Source organism: Prorops nasuta, unplaced genomic scaffold (genome assembly GCF_024137725.1).
Source record: "Prorops nasuta isolate Cenicafe-Biocafe unplaced genomic scaffold, Cenicafe_Pnas_1.2 PNAS00006, whole genome shotgun sequence".
Taxonomy (NCBI): Eukaryota; Metazoa; Arthropoda; class Insecta; order Hymenoptera; family Bethylidae; genus Prorops; species Prorops nasuta.
Genome location: NW_027116803.1, coordinates 910,121 through 932,583, shown reverse-complemented (window position 1 = coordinate 932,583; position 22,463 = coordinate 910,121). Strand labels below are relative to the sequence as shown.

General features: G+C 36.7%; 2 protein-coding genes across 10 annotated transcripts in view; both read right to left on the bottom strand.

The window, feature by feature from the left end:
- The window catches only part of lola (longitudinals lacking), a 110,927-nt gene that overhangs the window by 39,528 nt on the left and 48,936 nt on the right, over positions 1 to 22,463 (bottom strand). The window contains exon 7 of one of the 9 annotated variants that reach the window (XM_066728282.1): positions 2,235 to 2,867. The exons of 5 other annotated variants lie outside the window; for them this stretch is intronic. In XM_066728282.1, coding sequence (XP_066584379.1) covers positions 2,235 to 2,867 — 633 coding nt within the window. Of the gene's footprint in view, positions 1 to 1,641; positions 2,868 to 17,548; positions 17,848 to 22,463 lie in introns of those variants that run through there. 3 more of the 9 variants (XM_066728284.1, XM_066728281.1, XM_066728290.1) reach the window with 3 other exon arrangements.
- On the bottom strand, positions 18,477 to 21,160 carry LOC136774167 (testis-specific zinc finger protein topi-like). The gene is made up of 3 exons (XM_066728305.1): positions 20,782 to 21,160; positions 19,746 to 20,136; positions 18,477 to 18,741 (listed from the first exon to the last, which is right to left on the bottom strand). Exons 2-3 carry the CDS (start codon positions 20,114 to 20,116, stop codon positions 18,612 to 18,614), a joined length of 501 nt encoding a protein of 166 aa, XP_066584402.1. The 5' UTR covers positions 20,117 to 20,136; positions 20,782 to 21,160; the 3' UTR covers positions 18,477 to 18,611.

Sequence of the window (22,463 nt, the reverse complement as noted above, 5' to 3'; positions counted from 1 at the left end):
TTAACTCTAAAACTAAGTCAAGCCTTATATGTATATATAGATGTCTTATGAAGTTTACACCCATTTTATGAATTTAATCATTTTGAACTCCCCCTCACGCAACCATCATTATTCAACATTTATTTTTCTTGGATGGAATAAGCTCGACCAATTTTTCCTAGCTAGATATTTACAGACACACAAAGAGATAAAATCAGTTTGAAATTATATCCTTCTGGAAATTTATAAGCACACATTTTTTATATATTGTACTATGTAAAACCAATCGAGAAAAAGCTAGATAGCTAAGAAAATAATTAAATTCAAAAAATGATTGATGAACTCCAAATATGTTATATTTAGAATCAATTTTTTAATATTCTATTATATCTATACTATACGTGAAGGTAAAAATCCATTCCACTTCCACGATCTAGTTTAAAACCCTATACGAAACAACAATGTGAAATTTAACAAATTTTTGAATAAAAATAAATATTTTTATACAAAGTCAGTCGCGAAGCTTTTTCAGTCTTCTTCGGTACTTTTTGTCTTATTCCAATTTGCTTGCCCCCTTCTAATAAGAAGCGCTACCGAAACAACTTGCTAGATTTATTGTTATACAATTCCAACAGTGAGTCGTCCATGATCAAATTTTACGTAACTCCATCGGGTGGCCTGTTTAATACAATAATTATTGCGATTAAAATGAAAGCTGAATATTCCGAGGCACTTTCAATCACTTGTTTAACACAGCATTCGATGCCTTTTTAGGTCTTATAGTGAATAAGTGTAACAATTGAGCTTATAATATCTTATAGTCTACTTTCATTCACAGCTATATCGCTCTTTTTTCGAAAGAAATTTTCAATGAAGCACAATTCTGTCCAAAATAACAGCCTGCCAATTTGCACGCTCCCGAAATATTTTTCACCATATATAGATTAATCATTTTCTCAGCTTTAATTTCAATCAATCCTAATCCTTTCCCAAATGATCTAAAACATTGGTACGTAATAGCCTCAAAACTAGTTTCATATATGTAAATTAAATCTTTGGATTTTTCAAATCTGAAGAACGTAAGACGTAATCGTCAATACGATTTTTGAGCAATGATTAATGAAATTTTACATTAAATTTTATAACACATAGTGAACCACTTTCTGAAGCTACCACTATAATCATTCTTTTTAAAACATCCACACATAAACATCTTTTAGGTTCATCTTGTATGCTGAAAATATTGAGTATATTTAGATATACACTACGTAAGACAAAAAACTGTACTGACGTACCATGGGGAAAAAAAACATATAAACCATAAATACCAAATGGAAAAAATCAAATTTTAAATAATTATCCAAATATATTTACCCTAATCGGACCGCGGTATGACTTCGAGTCAAATTTGAGCCTAAATCTCTTGATTATTTCATATTGCTTTCTAAACAATGTTTGACATTTTCACTTTAAAATAATAATTAACACTAAAAACTTTATTTTTAAAATTTGCAATTAATCATGATATAAAAAAAAATTTTTCACATCATGTTATGATTTTCTATAAAAACACGTGGTACGATTGGGGTGAAAATGATAGCAGCATTTGCCCTCCGTTAAAAATATTTCCAATATAAAGGATAGGGGTGTTACTAGCTAGCAAATATAGTATTCTTTCATTGTGCAGCAGTATAGATAAAGGATATTTCACATAAAATGAATAAGAATTGTTGAACAGTTAAACATCGACGTAAAGCAGTATTGCAGAAACGTAAACTTTGCTGAATGATTTAATCGTAATTTACTTTATCGTTAAATTTATCATGTAGGTACGAATAAAGGACAGAAAATGCCAATAAAGACCTAAAAGTGATTCAGGCTCTCTCTTTAAATTTAAACTTTAATTTTAAATCAAACAGAGGATAGAGTGTACGGTTCTCTCGCAAAATCAGTGCTAATTCTGTCCTGCGTTTGATCCGAGTAATCGGAAGATGAAGATACCGTTGCTTTGACCGAAAAGCTCTCGTGCTCGTTTGCAAAATTCTGCGAATTCGTACACGGTTTGGTCGTCAAATTCAAAGTATGTCCAATCTCCATACCCTTGAGATTTTTCATCACCCTAACATAATTATTATATCTTTTAAAATATTTCATTTTATATGGGAACATCGCTTGAGTTCTGAAGAAACTTTTGTTACTTTCACTGGACAACCTCACGTTCCTCGACACATAATTTAAATTGCTCAAACTCTCACCACCATTACGGTCTTTATTTCTTTTGGGCAAATGCTGATTTCGTTCCTTTTGCAATTTCATGGAACAGGGCACGATATTACTTCGTTTCGAACTGTCCAACTTATCCTTGTGAGCTTTCCTCATGTGTCTAGTGACACAGTACTGCTGGGCAAACATTTTACTGCAGAAGATACATTGGAAGGAACGTTCGACCCCACAGGAAGTATCCAGATGACGTTTCACACTGTTAAAGGACTGATAGGATCTGCCGCAACGTGGACATTTGAATTTACCGTCAGTTCTACCAGATTTTTTACCAGTTTTCTCTTCGGTTTTGCGAGATCTACCGCTGGTACTCTGTGCCTGCTTGTCTTCGCTCGGCACCTCATCAGCCGGGCTGAAGGCTATGCATTTAAAATGATTCCAATGACGCTCCGCGGTATAAGTACGCGAGAAACCCTTTCCGCAACCTTTGCACATGTACGGCTTGTCTGTACGAGGTACATAGGGCGAGCCGTCCGGTTGTCTTAGCTCCAATGGTGGATCCACACCAACTATCAGATAGCTTCTTTTTTCTATCGGAACAATCGATGCTGCCGGCGCTACTAATGAGCCACCGATTTTATTTTCCTCATCATTCCTGCTCGTATACTCTGCAAGCAAACAGAGCAGTATTAAACTTGAGGTTAATAATGAGTGACAGAGACAAGAAAACAAGTTAGGAAAAAAGCTAAAATTGGGCTATGCAGAACTCATTGATTGTTGGAATAATCAAAAAGATCTTGAGAGGAGATAAAAAAAGACATCAATGAGAAGAAAAAAAAGCTTAGAATTGTGTTACCGAAGCAGGGATTTAGTAATTTTTAAATTACTCAATCGTGTTCAATAACACTTTCTTTTATGAAATGTAATTGCTTTTTATTCTGTCATGATGAAAAGAAAATGTAATAGAAATGTACAGAAGGAGATTCTAAAGGAACAAAAAAGGGAATTACTTGTTAACCTTCTGGGGACGAGTTTTACCATTATAATGGGCATCCGTAAAGTTTACGGTTCCGTACCACATATACATGCCACAAATACATTAACTTTGGTTAACGATAAAACACAACGTAAATGGCAAAATTCCGGTCCCCAAGAGATTAAACAATAGTTTATAATAAAATTACATACGTTAGCCTTTTTAGCAAGAGGGAGAGATATTTTACATCTTCGGGTGATACAATCATCGAGTAAACAAAATATTCAATTACATATAATAAATAAACAATAATGACTGTTTTAATTGTTTCTTAATTCAAGTGTATCATTAAAGTTTAAATGGTCATATTTCTTTCCCATTACACTAACAATTATGTTTGCATCTGAACTTATGAGATAAATTATTTGTATAAATCAAGTATTATTTATCTTCGTGAAAACAAAATGTTGAAATTTTATATTAAATATGAAATAATTAAATGTGTGTTCTTCGATCGTGTGGAAAATTATACTTTGAAAAAACAAAAACATAAATTGTTATTCGATGCAAAGTTACTGTGACAATTTAAATAATAGTAATTTCTTCGTAAGTCGTTGGTCAAATGATGGTGCAGCGTTTTTTCAACTTGTTCTTCGACAGATGATTTGTAGTGTCTTCGCGGTGACGCGCGTCACTTGATCCAGGAGGCTTCGCACGATGATCCTTGGAAAAGAATCTTCGGGTAAATTCTTCGGGAGAACTTGAGGATTCGAGTAGACGAGAGATATCTTGTTTTGATGACATTCCTGAAGCGATGACACTCAGTCGGACTCTTCGCGAAGATGCTACTGCGATGAATGGTCCATGGAAAATTCTTCAAGTGCTGATTCCTCAGAGATTTCTTTACTTTGACCTCTTCCTTCTTTCTTTCTTCTAGATGGTAGAAAAATTTCGTGGATGTGCATCAGGTGACGTCGTAGACTAAAATTTTGCGAGAAGAGTTGATTGCAGATTCCGCAGATGAATTTCTTTTCTGCGCCGCAGTGGTACTTTATGTGATTAGACAAGCTATATTTGTTCTTGTAGACTTTTTCGCACTGATAACACGTAAGATCCTTCTTCCATCGACCCTCCGATTTTATTCTTCGATGCAACCTTCCTTGCAAAGACTCCTTCAAAGCTGTGAACAGAAAATTGAGAGCTTACATTAATAAGGATTGCCAAATTATGTTAAAACAACGGCCCTTGAGAGTATTTTTATGAAGATCTCTCACGGTACACGTGACAAAAAGAAAATCCAAAGGAAAATAAAAACGAAAAGTTAAAGTTTTTTTTATATTCGACATCATCAATTTTATTCAGTTAATAGATCAATTTTATTAACTATCTCAAGATTGTACTTATGCTTCGTTAATAATGGACTTTTGAAACATGCTTTTAATCTGGAAGAAAAAATTCTGTCATAATCATTGATTAATCAATCTTTTAGAATATTCTATTTTAAGAAACAATAAGAAATAAAATATTTCTTTACCAAAATTTATATAACAGAATCTTACCGCACAAGTACTACCTCGATTAATAAATTCCTATATGACAAATTACATGAATCTGCGATTTGATCACTGAGACAAAACTAAAAAATGTAAAAATACAACTGATCAATATATTGCAACAGTTGATTTATTTTATTGTAATTATATACACTGAAAAACGATGAAACAATGTCTACCTAGTCGTGTGACTGAGTAGTGTTCAATTATATCAATGACATTTTATTTAGTGCAAATGCAGAGTCCTTGAACTATTTTTTTTTAACTTTTTTGTATGAATGCAATTAAAAGATTCACTCAAGGATATTTTCTTATAAAATCAATATAATAATATTTCAATTTATAAGAAACTATATTCGTTAAAAAAAAAGTAAATAAGAATTTTAATTTAACTTCAAATTTATTCAGTATAACTAAGCTTTACATAAATTTCAGTGAAGCTGACCCAACCTCGCGTGAAATCTACTGAACTGTAACGTTCAACCACGCTAGAAGGCTGAGTGTCTCAAAAATGAGTTTGCCATATTTAGCGTCGCGGCAAAGTCGAGTCAACCTCAACGACATTGATAAAAATTTATTTTTCAGTGTACGTATATATCTATATTTCATTACTGAATGGAGCTAGTGTGATTCTGCGAAATGTCGATTCCATGTATTTTATACTTGTGACGATCCAGACTGGTTTTCTGGGTGAAACTTTTTCCGCAGGAGTAGCAAGAAAACATTCGTTTTCCTCCGCACTCAAATTTCACGTGCCTTCCCAAGTTGCACGAATAATCGTAGACTCTTCCGCATTGCTGACAAGTGAAAGTAGACCTTCCGAAATCTGCCAAGGAAACAAATTTATCGGTGAAACTAGGTTCCAACCAACGAATTTCTTAACGGTCGAAAAACGCAAACTTTAATTATTATCAAGGTATGCGTCTCCTATTCAGTTGCAAAATGTGCTTTAATTTATCTCTCAATGCAGAATATTTTGTAATATTAATCGTGTTCTACTTATATCGAATAAATATCTGATCTACCATGCTTAATGGTTAATGAAATGCAAAATATGTTATAAGAAGAAAACAAGAAGAAGAAAATACTATAATATTGATCAAGTATTATTCTCTTCCAATCTTCCAAACTTCGTATCGTGTGCAGAATAAGTGTATGAATTATAAAATCCGTCCATCTTCCTTCAAAGTTTTTTTAATTCAGAAAAAAAACTTAACAATCTTCGATAGACGATGAAGAGCAATTCTGTCAGAGATCTTCAAGATTCTAGTCGTAGGTTTGGCCATCTTTGTTAAATCTTCAGTGATATAAATTTTCTTCGTGACCGCAGAAATGATTTTCCAATGCTCTCCGGGAAGACCTGAAAAAATTTAGACTCGATTAGAGGAGAATTGAACTTTTTTACACGTATACCTCAATCCATCGAAAGAAATCTGGCAGTAGTTATTTTTTGTCTTCTTTCTTGCAACCTCCTCTTCATCTTCTTCTATTTCTTTTTCGTTTTCTTAACGTTATTACTATAACAGGATTAAAGCTACACTGAGATAAAATTCGTGGGCAACACTGTTTCATTACAAAAGATATTTTATTAATTAACAATGGTGTAGTAGTTTCTTGTTTACATCTTGAGATATAGACGGGCGAAGCTAAAAATTGTAATTCGCTGAGTGAATTGTTACTAACTCTCCTGCCAGATTTTTGTGGTGGGACGAAAATATTGTGCTTTCTGAGCATATGTTGTCGGAGTTTGCCATTTTGCGTGTATCGAGAGGAACAAAATTGACAGGCAAATCGCTTCTGTCCGCCGCACTCAAATCGCATATGCTTTACGAGAGCTTCCTTTAGTTGATAAATTCTACCGCACTGATTACAGAGAAACTCTTGTTTTCTTGTGGAGTAGATATCCCAGCCCTCTTTGGAAAAAATAGTTGAATTACCTGAAAAAGAAACAACAGTGTGAAATTAAACTAATGTTCTGAAGAAATTAGTGAGGAAATTCTCTGCATTATAAATTTCAGTTAAAACATCTTATCATGATGATCTTCAGAAATTCTATGAATTAAGTAGAATATTGCAATACAGAATTTTATTGTGGCTACACATTTTTTATACATTACACAATTTCTTGATACTTCAGTAATAGTCTCAGACATAATAAAATAATAAACCTTTTGATTAGTCATTAAATGTTGCATATTACTTAGAAATCTAATTATAAGAAATATATTGACTTGCAAAGTAACCCATTGCTTTCTCGCCACAAATAAAAATTAAGTTAAACATTTTTATTTATAACATAAATTCTTGGAAGATTTGAGGACAGAAAAATAATAATGTCAATTGTTAAAAGATTTTTTTGGGTAATGAAAATTTTGGAGGGATATAAATCTTGTGTTTATGAAGAAGATGACGACGTAAGCTAATATTTTGCGTGAATTTAGCTGCGCAAACTTGACATGTGAAATTACGTTGTCCTCCACATTCAAATTTTAAGTGTGTTGTAAGATTTCGCTTTTGCTTATAACTTCTTCCGCATTGTGGGCATCTAACATATTGTTCCGTCACAGCGTTATCGTAACTCCGCCTCTGATAGTTAATAAAACCACTATTAAATCCTGGAACTGAAAAAATAAATAGATACATTTAATAGACTCACAGGATACACAACACACAATCATTTTACGTTGACACTGATTTTGCAAGTCAGCACAGAAAACGATTGTAAAAATACCTCTCTGTAGGTTATACCCTCAACTATACAATACATTGTCAATTCAATTAAGACAGACACTGATAAGAGCTACGATTAATCTCATGCAAACTTCATATTTTTTATTTATTAAGACACAACTCAAACAAAACTTTCAGACTATGGATCCAGTATGGTAGATTGTTTTATTAGTATCATTTGTACAAGCTATTCTTTGTATCTATATTATTTGCATATATATATATATATATATATATATATATTGCTCAACTATTATTATTTGAAATAAAAGTTTACCACTGTAAAATCGTGAATAGAATTAATTGATAACACAGGAAAATGAATAAAATTTGGTATTTTAGAATCACATATACGTAGGCTGGCATACGCAAATATATTAGTGTTACTCATAATACACAATGATTATCACGCAAGAAACTAATAACCGATAACTTGCATAACGACTAAGCAAATATATTAGCAGCTCTTGAAAACATTAATAAAATATCAAGAATTATCTTTAAAAGAAAAAAAAAACATAATTGGAATTTTCTGATAAACCGATTGTATAAGATAGGTACTCGTAGGTATTACACATTAGTAAATAGCATTTTGTTAATAATTGAAATTATATGTGTAGCATCAAGATAAGGGTTAATGCTTGGTGCGCACATGCCGATCAAGATTGCTCTTCTGGGAGAAATTCTTTTTACAAATCGGGCATTGGAATTTGGGCTCGATGCCACATTCGTAGTTCTGGTGCCTCCACAGGGACGTGAAGAACGTGTAGCTGCGTCCGCAGTTGTGGCACTGGTGTTTCTTCTTTGGCTTTTTTCTCTCGCTAGCAACATCAACGGTACTCTTCTCCAATGGTATAGCGTATCGATTGCACTCGAACGTCTTGTGTCGGGTCAGGGACGCTTTCAGTGCGAAACTCTTGCTGCAATCGGTACAAAGGTACTTCCTGGGTCCCCAACCCTTGCCTCTCCCAGCTGTTTCGCCCAAGGTCATCGAACGTAGTCGTCGACCATACGTCACAATGCAGGATGCAGAAGCCAAAGTTGGTACCGACCAGTTGGACGAGCTGTACTCACCATGACCTGCCAAACAAACAAAATAGAATACCAAGGGTTAAAGTCGCTGTACGCACTAGTGTCTTCTTAAAAAGAGTTTAAAAAACTGTCCATTTACCATCTCTCCCCCAAAAACTCTGAAAGGCGATCCTTCGAAAACCGAAACGAACATAAATATTACAATCCTCGCTACGAGAGAAGAGAACAAATACAAAAAGAAAACAATGATATCCTCGATGATGAGTAGCTTAAGAGATAATGGTCCACTTTGTGAAGGAGTCGTATGAAAATTTCTTTATTGGTATTTACAAAAAGATTCGTTACAGGGGCACTGCACATTTTTGCTAAAGATTTTGTGGAAAATCCGGATAGGGATTGTACATGGGTGCCTGTGTTTGAACCGGTGTGTCCAATTCGGCATGGCCTTCGAACACTTGCTGGTAGCTTGCATATTGGGAGTTTTGGTCGAGGTATTGTTGATGCCTTGCAAGAATGTGCTTCATCAAGCTCTCCTTATATCTGGTTCTGTGTGGGCAGAAGGCGCATTTGAACTTTGGATCGACTCCACACTCAAAATCGTGGTGCCTCTTTAGGTGATGCTTGTGTTTGTAAGTCTTGCCGCAAGTCGTGCAGGTGTGCTTATGCGTGAAGAACATCCCCAAATAATCCACTGGAACATACAAAAGATTTTGTCTGGTTAGTCGAATCGATTCTTAATTCTCTCTTGATCTTGTCTGCTCTTATTGGATAGATCAGTTTGGACACCTGTTGGAAATGGGCAGAAAGTACAGCCTCACACAATTATCTCCATTAATCATTTTATTAAAGTTCATTAGTATACCTCGGTAATTGTCTTGCAAAATTACACGCTGATTCCTTGCTGAATCACCAATCTCACTTCAATGATGAGGTAAATCTCAGAATTAATATGCAAATTAAAGTATAAACTATATCACATCTATCGCCTATACGAAACTCATAAACCTGTTAACAAAAATATAAATAACTCACGTGATACATCAAATACTATCTTTTAAGATCACTTAAAATGATTAATACTTCTCGAACGACATCGTTCATCACATGATCGCAATTGGGTGTAGGTATATACTATTTATAAATATGTGGAATATCTTTCGTCGTGCTTAAACGTATGAATAATCCAGGAAATATATATTAAATTTACATTGTGGCTGCTTCGCTATTGCCAATTCTGAAAGTTCAGATGGAGGAGTTGATCCTAAACTAAATACTCGATCGTTTACCATTTTAAAGTCCAGCCACCAATTACAATAGTTCTGTAATCAATGGCTCAAAATTGCACGTATGTTATGTGTACGCTTAGTTCTTTTCTCGAATTAAACTTAGTCTACGTGAAAAAGCAAACTTAAATAATCGTTATGTAGAATTTCTCTCCAACTTTGGGACACGCAGAAGATTATTCCTATTGAGATGCTTGCTACATAAGATTCCCACATTTCAAAGATTTCGATTTACTTCTGGGTCGAACGTATATTTATCAATCTTTCTTTCGCAATGATTAGGAAATATTTCCTCTGTACAACTAAACAAAGTATAGAATATTGTCCCAAAGTGCAAGGGCCACCTTTGCGCAATTGAAAATTTGCAAAGTTGGATAGGTTCGAGTGGAAAAGGCTTAGATTAGGTGGACTAGTATAGGCCTGTGTTGTTTCTGGAAGTAAAGTGCGCTCTCGTGTGCTTGAGCATGTGCACTTGCAGATAGGACCTGTAAGTAGCCCTGTACGAGCAGTAATTGCACTGATGCATTGGCTGCTTGCCACACTCGTTCTTCACGTGTCTCCTCAGGTTCTTCTGCTGGTGGTATCTACGATCGCAATTGTCGCAGTGGAAACGTCCTTGACCCCGGCATCTCCTTCGTTCGGCACTACTCATATTTTCAACCAGATACTGGGCCTTCAAGTAACCTGAAACCAACAACATCCCTTTTATTAAGACATCATTCGATCAATCGCCCTCACGATCTCCACCAATATCAACAATCACAAATGTGGATGAGATGAGAGCATTTATAGACACACGACGTAGCAACAGATTTTAAGATAATATTATGAAATATGTTCATGTCATTTATTCCTAGAAATAACAAGTCTCTCTTACTTCTCATGGACATGCACTTGGACTTTCGAAAGCTTACTGAAAAACTGATAACGACGATTGATTATATTCAGGCTTGCAAAGTGGGGATTTACAGGTGTTACAAGAATTTTAGCAAATACTGCGTTTCAAATAAATATGTATACTATATACAGACACTTACAAAGTTCAAGGTCAAGTTTCATCGATTACTGCTAAATTTTACATCGACTGCACAACCGAGCGATCGACCGTACACTTTCGCTAATTTTTAAATTTTATTTACAGAGGTTATTCTTACAAATGTCTTTCCATACAATCGAGTCGTTGGGTTTGGACTTAACTACGGGTAAGGAGGAAGATTCGAGTGGATGTGCAAGATGTGCTTGGCCAGGCTTGTTCTGTACTTGCTATAATGTTGGCAGTAAGGGCACTTGTGCTTAGGGGCCTTGCCACACTCGACCAACATGTGGCGCCTCAACGACCTTTTGACCTTGTAAGTTCGACCGCACTGTGGACATCCGAAGGCCATGGGATTCCTCGATGTCGAGCTCCACTCTGAAAGGATTCGGTAGATTGTTAAAAATTTCGTTATGATCCTCCTGACTAACTACAAACAAATATTTTACCTGATTTTAAACAAGAGATAAAAGACTCAGCATTTATAAACATTTACAGAAACTTATCATGTTAGAAGATTATTCTATCGCAAATAAAGGATGCAAACCGTAAAAAAGAAACATTCTCCAACATCATGGAACATATAGTTTTATACATTGCGTCAGACTCATATATATATATATATATATATATATATAATAAATTCTTTAATCTTTTATTAAGTGATTCATAATAATCAACGCTACATATTTTGCTTTGACTCGAAATGTAACACCTTCGTTCTCGTCAAAATTCCTACCGACAAAAATGGAACAGGCAATAAGAAAAAACAGATTCGGCGTGAAACGTTCGTTTCTTTTCAGCATGGTTACTCATCATCGGTAATATGATAAAAAAATTAATTGGCTATCTATTTAGGTAAAGCAAAAGTTGGCACAACTTCTGCAGTTAATTCTAGATAACACTTCATACAGTTTTAATTATTTTTCATTGTTCACTGCACACAACTCATTACATTAAAGTATGGGTCACTAAGTACAGTAAACTGCAGGAATAGAAATAAAAAGCTTATTGTCACATTGGAACACAAAATTTGGTCAACAGTGTTAAAGCGTCAATTGTGTAATTCGTTACATGTATACACATAACATTGTACGTTTGCTGTTATAAACGTGTAATTGTGTTTTATATAGAGATCGTGTAGTTTCGAGTGCCTGGATTTTGTCGAATATATAGTCGTAAAACGATTAGGCACCAAAATTCGGTTTTATCTGGAATAAAAAATACGATGGGACCGTAAAAAAATGACTATTCCTGCAAAATACTTGAGCTATTAATTTCTACACGTTCACTGTCTATACTCTTTTCGCATATAGAATTTCATTTGCCAACGTCCAATGATGAACCGTTGCCATTTGGAAGCGTATAAAAATCGTTCAGCAGCTTCATGTGCCTGCCATTTAGATGGGTGTTTAGGCTGGATTTGTGCTTCGTTCTGTAAGGGCACAGAGGACAATGGAACTTTGGCTCGACCCCACACTCATGCTTCAAGTGTCTAGCAAGGCTGGAATAGTAGTTGTAAATCTTCCCACAGTTTTTGCAGGGGTATGTTACTCGCTGACAGCTAAGGTAATTCATCGTCCTTGAGTCTGCAAGAAGAAACAAGAAGAGCCATGGTTAGTAATTGGTACACCGACTCTATACCACGATTGATTTTCCCTCTCGCGACTAAATACATCTTCGAAACAACGCCTCGATGGAACATCGAACGCGACTTTCGTCTCGTTTAAATTTATTTCATCACCGTCCAACAAACCGCTCGTATAGATCCTTATGTACAAGTGTGCATTAGCTAATTCAAAGCATACATGAAGACGAGCAAATGTTTTAGAAGCGCATTTTATTACAATTTTACAATTTCACTAAACATTGGAATAGAACTCGGACATCCATTTAAGTGGTAAGCGCGGATGGCGACGCTTTATGTGAGCCATTAAATTCCCTTTTCGTTTGGTTTTGTGGTTGCAGTAGGCACATACGAACGTTGGTGGTTTACCACATTCGTGCGCTATGTGTCGATTTAAGTTCTTTTTGTGGCGATAACAGCTTCCGCAATCGGGACAACAGTACAGGAATCCCAAATCTGCAACAAATATTTTACGCAAGTTAATTGAATATTTATCAATGCTCAAGCACGTCTCGGATATTTCGTGTCTCGAGTGGAGCTCGAATATCATCTTTGTCCGCTTTCACTCGCAACATAAATTGCATGGACTATACGGATACGAGGTGCACAGCAGTAAACAATGAATTTAAAAAAAAAGAATATTTAAATAGGTGAATAGTGAATTGAAGAAAATGAAATGATAGAATTCTGCAGCATTCGTTCGATGAACCGATCAACGTAAAAAGGGCAATGTCATTCTTTGGTACAATTGTTTATTGTAGACAATTTTCTATAGGGAAAAAATGTACAAGCTCAGGGATTCTCTTTATCAATGTATATTGTAGTTTTATGGTGAAAGGGGTTCGTTATCCCTGAATAAAGAGATGAAATCATCAGCGACCTTATCAATAACTAAAGGATTTTTGTCTTTTCGCGTTGATTCTTCTCATGATGACTGGAATTCCATGTTTTTTGTATCGATGAAGAACGGATTTTGGTATAGAAAACATGTTAGCAGCTTTTCGTAAGGACATTCCGCTGCTGACTGCTTCCATGGCTCTTGTCACCAGGTCGGGTTCCCTTCGGAAATATATCTGTCCATTAGCACCGAACCAGGCCTCTTGGCAATACTTCCCTGAAACATAAATTATTGTCGTATGAAGTCAATATCGTCATCGAAACGCTCAAACAATATCATCATCGTACTCGGCACGAGTCTTGAAAATAACAGACACAGTTTTAACAAAGAGTGATGTCGAATTTAAAAGCATTAATCATTATATACAGAAATGTCATTATTTAATAATCATATAATCCACTGGCCTTGACACTTTCCTGTAATATAAGTTTAAAAAATTTTGCATTTTAGGATTGTATTACAAAATTTTCACTATGATCTATCATACTTTTAACCGAGACACATAATTTACAATGGCATTTAATTTACCATCCATGTGAGATTTATGCAGGTGGAGATGAATGTGATATGTGGAACATTTTGAAATTTTTGAAAAAGGCAACGTTTTATGACTCGTGGATCTCTAACTACACAATTTACTATTTAGAAGCATCAGGGTAAAATCTAGAATAAGGATTTTGGAAGAATCTTTTACAGGCTTATAAATATGTACATAAGTTTCTTTTTTATTTAAAAAGCAATTAGGTATGGAACATCGTTACACAGATTTATTAGTTATTGCACCTGTATAAGTGTTGCGTTCATCTATGAATCTAATGATCTATCCGGTACCAGGTAGCATGGTACAGTTTATACCTAATTGTATTATTCTTCTCGGATATTACGTAACAGCTACTCACTTTGATTTATAGTATTTATGGCAATTAAGATAATGCGAAAGGTTTGGCAATTACACCGAATAAAACGTTGTCAAAATTGCAAACCGATAAAGGCTTTTGCACTTGATAATCGTAAACTTAACGCGATCGTCGTACAGCTTACTGAAATATTCTTACTTATCGAAGCATCGAAGGCTCTAAATAGCAATTATAAAAAAAATATTATCACCTAACAATAATCGTAATCTACTTTTGATATTTCATATAAATAATGTTCAGTCCTTCTTACACGCACTCTACACACACTCGCAAACACGCACGCACGGCCGGATATTTCCATAATTTTATGAACTTTGTGAGATAAATTTTTTACTCCATTCCGATAAACAAATAAAAATTGAAAGCTTCTATGGTATCTGTATACCCCTAGAGATCTTGTGCTTAATACTACTACTGAAATATAGTCTTGAAAAGTAAACACTGAAATCTTAGAAAGGAAGTGATAATCCTTGTAATCTCGTAATGACAATTTGAAGAAAAAAAAAATTATTTAAATTGCACACATCCAACGTGTTAAATCTTATTTTTAAAATCATTTTAATAAATTATAATAATCCAATGCTATGATCAGGCTTATAAAATATTACAGAAAAACAGCCATAAGACTAGATATAGTTTATACTTATCAATGAAATACAATAATATATCTTTCTATAAACACACTCTTAGGTGCACTAATTATTCAGACTGATATCGGTTCAAATCAAGTTCAGTACTAATGGCAATCAAAAACTTGCTAAGACACTCTTCTTATTGTTTACTCTACTGTGAGCGCCGTTGTTAAAAGTGAAACAGCTTGTCTGTTCGGTTGAAATTATATCTAGGCATTTTATCTAGGTAATTAATTATTAGTGCAGTTAAGATATTAATTGTAAAGTAACGATATCAGAGTCCATCTTTAATTAACCACGATCGCTCGTCATCCCAACGTTCGAATTGAGTTTAATCTTCAGGGTTACATAGATGGAGCTTAACCGACTCGCCGAAGAATCGTCAACGATAGAATCAGCGACGAGTTAACCAAAGATGGACAGTCCAAGCTGATTCGCAAGATTGGCCGAGTAGGCTGAAGAGAAATGATTCCACTATCCGGTGAATCTACGAGGGAATAAGGGATGAAAGTGGGAGGAGGAGGAGGAGGAGGAGGTGGGGGGGGGGGGGTGATGGGAACCCACTTTGCCAATCTTCAACAGCAAAACCACAACAGTCTTCCATCGTCTTTCGTAGGAACCTTATACACTCGTGTTAATTTTACGTATATACATATGAAATAAAAGAAAAAAGATCCTTCGTCGAAAGACAGATTTATCAACGCATTCCCAGCCACCGGTACACAATGCAGCGTCTCAGTGACAAAAGAGAGCGAGACACGTTCGAGTGGCGATGAATGTCCTTGATAAACTAAGATTTCTCTACAGGATAGATCGCGATTCTTCGAATGAAAGATACTGCTGGAGAGTGCAAAGGTTACGGGGAAGGTCAAGTAGAACGTTGAGACGAGAAATGGGAGCGCGGTGAATGGTTGGAGAGGCGTGTATGGAGTGCTCCTACTTGATATTGTGAACAGAGAGCAGGTGCTTGAGGAAACTAGCCTCGATTCTCGATCGGTAAGGGCAGTACTGGCAGGAGAAGTGCGTCTCGAAGGTGACCATGCCGCATCCCATTTTCAGGTGTTTGCGGAGATTCGAGGCCCACGAGTACATCTGCCCGCAGCGCGGACACACGTGCAGCCTGGGCCTCACGATTGGAAACAGAGGTGTATCTGCAAAGAAAGTCTCGTTGAATCACAACCAATCACAAACCAATGCGATCCTGAAAAATTTGGACCAAGCGAAACGCATAAATCAGTGCATTCGGGACAAATCGGTTCTTCATACTCTATACAATATTCGAAGCGCATGCTTTAGAATTTTCAGTTTTCTCTCCCATCGGACCTCATCGCTCTCTCTTATCTTTTTATCTTAATTAGGCGGTCCCTCGACTTTCTGGCGCGAATCTCTTGACACTCTTCGTATACGGGCAACCTCAGCAATTACCGAGGCGAGAACGAAGAGATCTCAAGAAATACGCTCGAGCTTGCCCTTAATTTCGTTAACTTGATATCGTGCGTTCCCCCAGAATATTCATGGAGCGTTATCTGAAACATTTGAAAGACACATTGAATATGAAGATAAACAGAAAATTCATGAAACGATTATAGTTAAGCCCTCGAGAAACTTTATTAAGTCATAAAATTTACATGTGTAGCTGATTAAGTTGATTGGTTAATCGTTCCCTTAGTTAAGTTAATTGTTTGAATAAATCTAGCGACATAGTGTTCCTATTTGTGCGGACAGTCGTGCGTATCAGCCGCAGAAGCTTACTTTCTCCTGTTAACTAGATTTCTCCTTTGCATCTTTGATAGGTGCTTAGAAATCTGATGTCTTTTCAGATTGCCCTTGAAGTTAGTTTTGTATCCACAGATGCTGCAGCAAAAGCCAGGCGGCTTTCCACAAGCGACTCTTTGGTGCAGCCGAAGGCTCGATGGCCAGCTGAAAGGCCTTCCGCATAAATCGCACGTGTACTTAGGACCTGAAACAGGAAATCTTTATTAATCAAGCTTGAAATTCAACGAAACCTTGAAAATTAACTCCTGGTTGTTCTCGCAGCATCCGCTCTTCTCACTTTGAATACTCTCAACTTAAATCTCATAATCTTTTACAAAATAAACGTATAGGTGAATTGTAAAAAATTTACAGTAGACATGTTTCTTTCCGAATTAGTTTTTATTCTATCCAGACTTTGTCTCTTAAAGAATTTTATGTTTGGTTCTTATATGGAGTTGCATGTTCCCCTTCTGTTTTGATCTGTGCGGGCAATAAGGGCATTGCTGACTTGGTGGTAGACCACACTCAATTTTAATATGCTTTTTTAAATTCTTCAGCCATACGTAAGTTCTTCCACATTTGTAGCAACCATGCATTCCTAGAAACAAACCAATTATTCGCTTGTTAATGATAAGAGCTAAACATTTTCAATCTACTTAGGCTACAACCTAAAAATTTTCATGAATATACAGAAGAAAGGGACGTTTTATTTCGATAAACAATCTGAATATATTTCTGAACAGAGTAAAACTAAATTGGACGAAATAACTTAATACGAAACACATAATTATCACAGCACAATTGAAACGGTCATTTATTATAAATAAGATACTGATAGACGATGAAAGTATCAGAATGTACCAAAGAAATTTCGTATTTTACGTAAAATTACGTGCACAAAATAATATTGTACCATTCTTAGGAAATTTTATTTATAAGGAATACGGTGGATTCTAAGGATATGTTTTTGCAGGCTGCTTTTGTATTTAGTTCTATGTGGACAATAAGGACAGAATTCTTTTGGATCTTTGCCACATTCAACATTCAGATGATTCTTCATGTTCCTTAACCATCGATAGACTTTGCCACATTGAGGGCACTTAAAACTACCAGGCTTTTTGTCTATGGAGACTCCAGCCCTTCTACAATAATTTCCTTTTGGCCTACTTCTTTGCTGCAGTCGAGTAAAATAAGCTGGCCATGCTGGGTTACCTGAAATAAAGAAGAAAATCTTGTTAGGCCAAATTTTTACAAACGTTTCACAGAAATTACACAGACGCTAATCCCCCCTTCCCTCTACAAAAAAGCCAACAGAGTGTTAAACGAATCTCGTGGTTTGTACATTTCTGGAAAAATCACTATGTATATTGATTAAAGATTTTCATTTATTTAATAAACTTTAAAAAAATGAACCAAACTTTTTACATATAATATAAGGTTTACATACAAATCTTTTATTATGTTAGATCCTGATGTATATATCATTGGCACTAGAAAACACAAGTCAGACTTTACTGTTAAGCGCTATCCACCAGGGGCAATGTACATAATTTCTTATAAATAATTTCTATCTGCTTTTTACACTTACAATGCAGGTCAGAAAAGTAAAGAAAATGTAGAAAAAAATTAATAGAGAGACGAAGTACAATTTTAAGAACTCTAATATCAGAACCGAGAGTGTTGTTAGAAGAAAAACGTTTACATAATGGTACTGAAATGTGGAAAAACCAATATTTGGAGTAAATTTTTGTTCAAACAACTACATACTCTCTCTGGAATAGATAAAGGGGATTAATTAGATGCTACTGGAAAAAACATTTTTCCCAGGATGATTAGTTCTAATGTGCTGATAGAGATTTCCACGTTGCTTCGTCCTGTGAGCGCAGTAAGGACATTGAAACTGTGGCTCCTTGCCACACTCGTGCCTCGTGTGTCTCAGCAAAGTAGCACGATGCTGATAGCCCTTGCCGCACTGATCACACCGATAAGGGAACTCTAGTCGTTGTTTGGCCAGCCAGATTGACGTAAGATCCTTGATCATTGGAATTATTGGGTAATTGCAGTTCCTCTGAAGACTCTTCGGCATCAGATACGGTATCTGCGGGTCTAAAAGCAATAACCAGAAGAAAAAACAGTAAATGTTAGTTAAGAAAACGGTTTATAAATTTGAATAACGTGCTAATAACTAGTGTCACATAAACGCTATAATTCGCGTAAGCCTCTCGTTTTCTCTGTCTCTCTACAGCTAATGTTCAAAGTTGGATTAAAAGTCTGCGTCTCTTAGTCTTCTTCTCAACATTCGGAACTTTTACGACTCGTGAGCCACGAAGCATTTTACCTCACGAGTGTGCATCGATTCAACGAAAAACAAATTTCCTTTATTTAAACCAAAGAGAATCAATGCATCGGATGGTTTTTAGGGTGAAATTATAGTCAAACGATACGTCGAGGTTTCTCTAAAATAAAAGAGAAGAACTAAATGAGTGTACGATGTTAGAAAAACATGAAGACATTCATAGAAATAATTTCTTTCCTGCGCTTGAATAAAAGTCTTTTATTAAGGAAAATAGAGATACGCCTTGTGAAACACACACTGATAGATTCATTCACCAGTCAAAATAGCCAAGCTTTAATTAACCCGTAATTGGTAAGCAAAGAGACCAGTGGACTCAGTCTCCTCCTGTTTCCAACAATAACACACCCTCTCTACTCTCGTATTGGTCCATTTCGAAAAACGATTATCCATTACCAATTGCGGGAGAATAATAAGAGGAATCTCTTTAGTAATTGTCCCCTAGACAGTTCATCCAACAAAAAACTCACTTATTTTCCATAGACACATGCAACCGTAGCACTCGGAATTTCAATGAATAATCGTCGCATAAATATTCCATTCGCAATGGCACCATCTAACAGTAATACTAACGCATCTACTTTTACGTTTAATTCGAATCTCTCCACACGTTTCAGGTGGTTCTCGCAAGATCTCGGTCGATCACACCGTTCAGCCCTCTCGAGTTTCAAGAACGTTTTGGCCGAAATCGAGGAGAAGACACGATCGCATCGAGCACATCTAAGATATTCCTATGAACGTGTCGTTCGATATTTACGTAAAGTTTGTTAGGTTTTCACACTCAGTGGTCGATGTTTTCTCGTTCTTTAAGTTTAGATCGATGACGTAGACATTCTGACCGCTGTGACATCGCCTGATGTGCCTGTACACGTGGCCCCGCTGCTTCATCCTTGCAGAGCAATAAGGACACTGGATTTTCGGTTCCTGGCCGCACTCGAATTTCAAGTGTCTCGTCAGGTGCCAAGCGTGCATGTAGCTCTTGGAGCACTTGGAGCACCTGTGTTTCCCCGTATCCTGTATCGAACACTTTCTTCTTCTCATGGGATCCAGGACCTTCTCCTCCTTGAAGCTAAAGTCCCTCGACTCGCTCACCACCACTGTGCACAATTCATGAAAGGGCTGCTCCATCTTGATCCTCCTTTCAACATCTAAAAAATACAATTGACCTTGTTAGTTTGATTCTTGCGACGCCGTTGACCAGTCTGGGGGGTAGTAAATTAAAAGAGAATAATAACGTGTGAGAAATGAAGAGGATTGATCGAACTCGAGTCATTATGGTGGCTGGAAAACTTTCGGTTCAAGGATAAAAACCGGTAGTTAAATCATACAGGTGGGTAGCACGGAATTTGTGTGCGATAAAATGTATAAGAGAGAGACGGTAAATGAAAAAGAGGCCCTTGACTGTAAAATTAGTGTGAGATGTGGCGGATTGTGAATAATTCGAGTCGAATCTCGACATCTCGAATGGTCAAAAGTACGGATCGTAGATTACACATATCGAGATAAGAGTCTGAGTAGAGCTAAGAGGAACGTGCTTTATTCCATTTCTATTACATTCGGTAAAAATTATTTTCGTCGATGGTCCAATGATGCGCTCGAAGAGAGAAAATAGGAGAACAAAATATTATTCATAAAATCGATGCGCAGGATCTCTCATTATTCCATACAATAAACATTTATCACAAAAAGCACAGTAAATATTATTTTATTACAATTGCTAAAAGAAAACGGCTCGTACGTCACTAAGCGAATTATAAAATACAAAATTCAAACAATTTCACTTTGCTGATTACCTTACGCGCAAAAGTAGCAACGCAGCGTTGTCTCTCTCTCTCTCTCTCTCTCTCTCTCTCTCTCTCTCTCCCAGTGTACAAGTACACTCTTCTCACGTGGATCTAGGGATTCCTAGTGTTCGAGAAACTACCACGTCTCTTCATCTACGGTGCCCACAACTTCGCACTGCAAGTTTCTTCTTCAGGGACGATTGCACGTCGATCGTTGCATACACTTAATTAAAAAGTTCAACGTGGATCACAAAAATATTGGGGAGGGGACTTAACGAGTCTCTCGGTATATGTATCTATATACATATACACATATGTACATCGAAGAGATAACGATGGAGGAAGAAGAATTATCGGAGCATTCGCACTGGACAATGAGAAGAGACCGAGATGTGGCATTAGGAAGATGCCAAAGACAGATCAATGCTATAAGCGTGTTGACCCGTGTGCTTTCTACGGATGTGTTCCTTAACGTGGGCCCTCTGCTTGCTAAGCGATCCACAATACGGACATTTAAATCTTGGCGCCACGCCGCACTCGTATCGCAGATGACGTAGCAGACTTTTCATCGCGGAATACCCGTTTCCGCATTTGGGGCACAGATGATTACTTCGACTCCCCTTAAGCCGAGGTCTTCCACGAGCTAACACAAGTTCGCCGGGCTTTCTCAGTTCCTCGTACGACTCCTTGGTCTCGCAATCCTCGTAATAACGAGGCTGAAGATGGCCCACTGAAAACAAAAAGGAAAATACAATTAGCGGATGATTCCATCGCAAGGTTCTCCGAGAATTAACGTATTTCCGAAAATTGTCAAGGTCGAGCCTTAAGACTAACGAGTCTCGCCTCGCATCGCGCTAGCTGCGATACCTTCGGAGACATCGCGTTAAGGAACGAAGTCTCTACCTTCGAATCGCTGCGGTTCTTCAGCGGAGACTTCCGCGATTACAGAGGGTTCCCAAAGACTAAAGAGGAGTGGGGTTCGCTCTTGAAGAAGCGTCGCTGAAAGATGCGTAAATGGGTAATGAAGACGCTCGGCGATTCTTGTATAAGTGTGTGTGAGAGATCTTTATTTGTCATGGAAAAATCAGCAAGTTAGAAGCAGTTGAGAATGCTGGAGGTGAAGGAGGACCTCGCGTCGGAGGGGTGAGGGGCTGCTGGGTCAACGTTGCTCCTCTTGGAACTTGATGTCGATGACGTAGACCACCTCCGAGGGATGTTTCTTCCTGATGTGAGAATAGATTTGGGACGTCTGTTTGCTTCTGAGCTCGCAATAAGGGCACTTGAATCTTGGCTCGTGACCACACTCGTACCTATAGTGTCGATTACGGTTGCTTTTTAAGGTAAAGCTGTGCAGACATTTTGGACAATAAAACAGAGTCTTCTGCGGCTGGTTGGTGGTAGGTACTTCTCTTTTAGCAGCTTCGGTATTTGGACCTACGAGGCTCATGAACGAGTCCATCATGTGGAGATCTGAAAACAAAAAGCTGTTCGTTAGAATCAATTGTTTTGCCATGCATCGTCTAGTCAAGGGTATCGTTCGTCTCATTCTCAGTCTCCCTTCTCAAGCTTTCATATTCCAATGGTTAAAAGTTATTACTACTGTTAACTTTACATTGCTAGTAGCTTCATTCCAAACGCGAGATCCTGTTTCAGCAATCCATGCGAGAAACAATGATCTCTGAGAGATTATT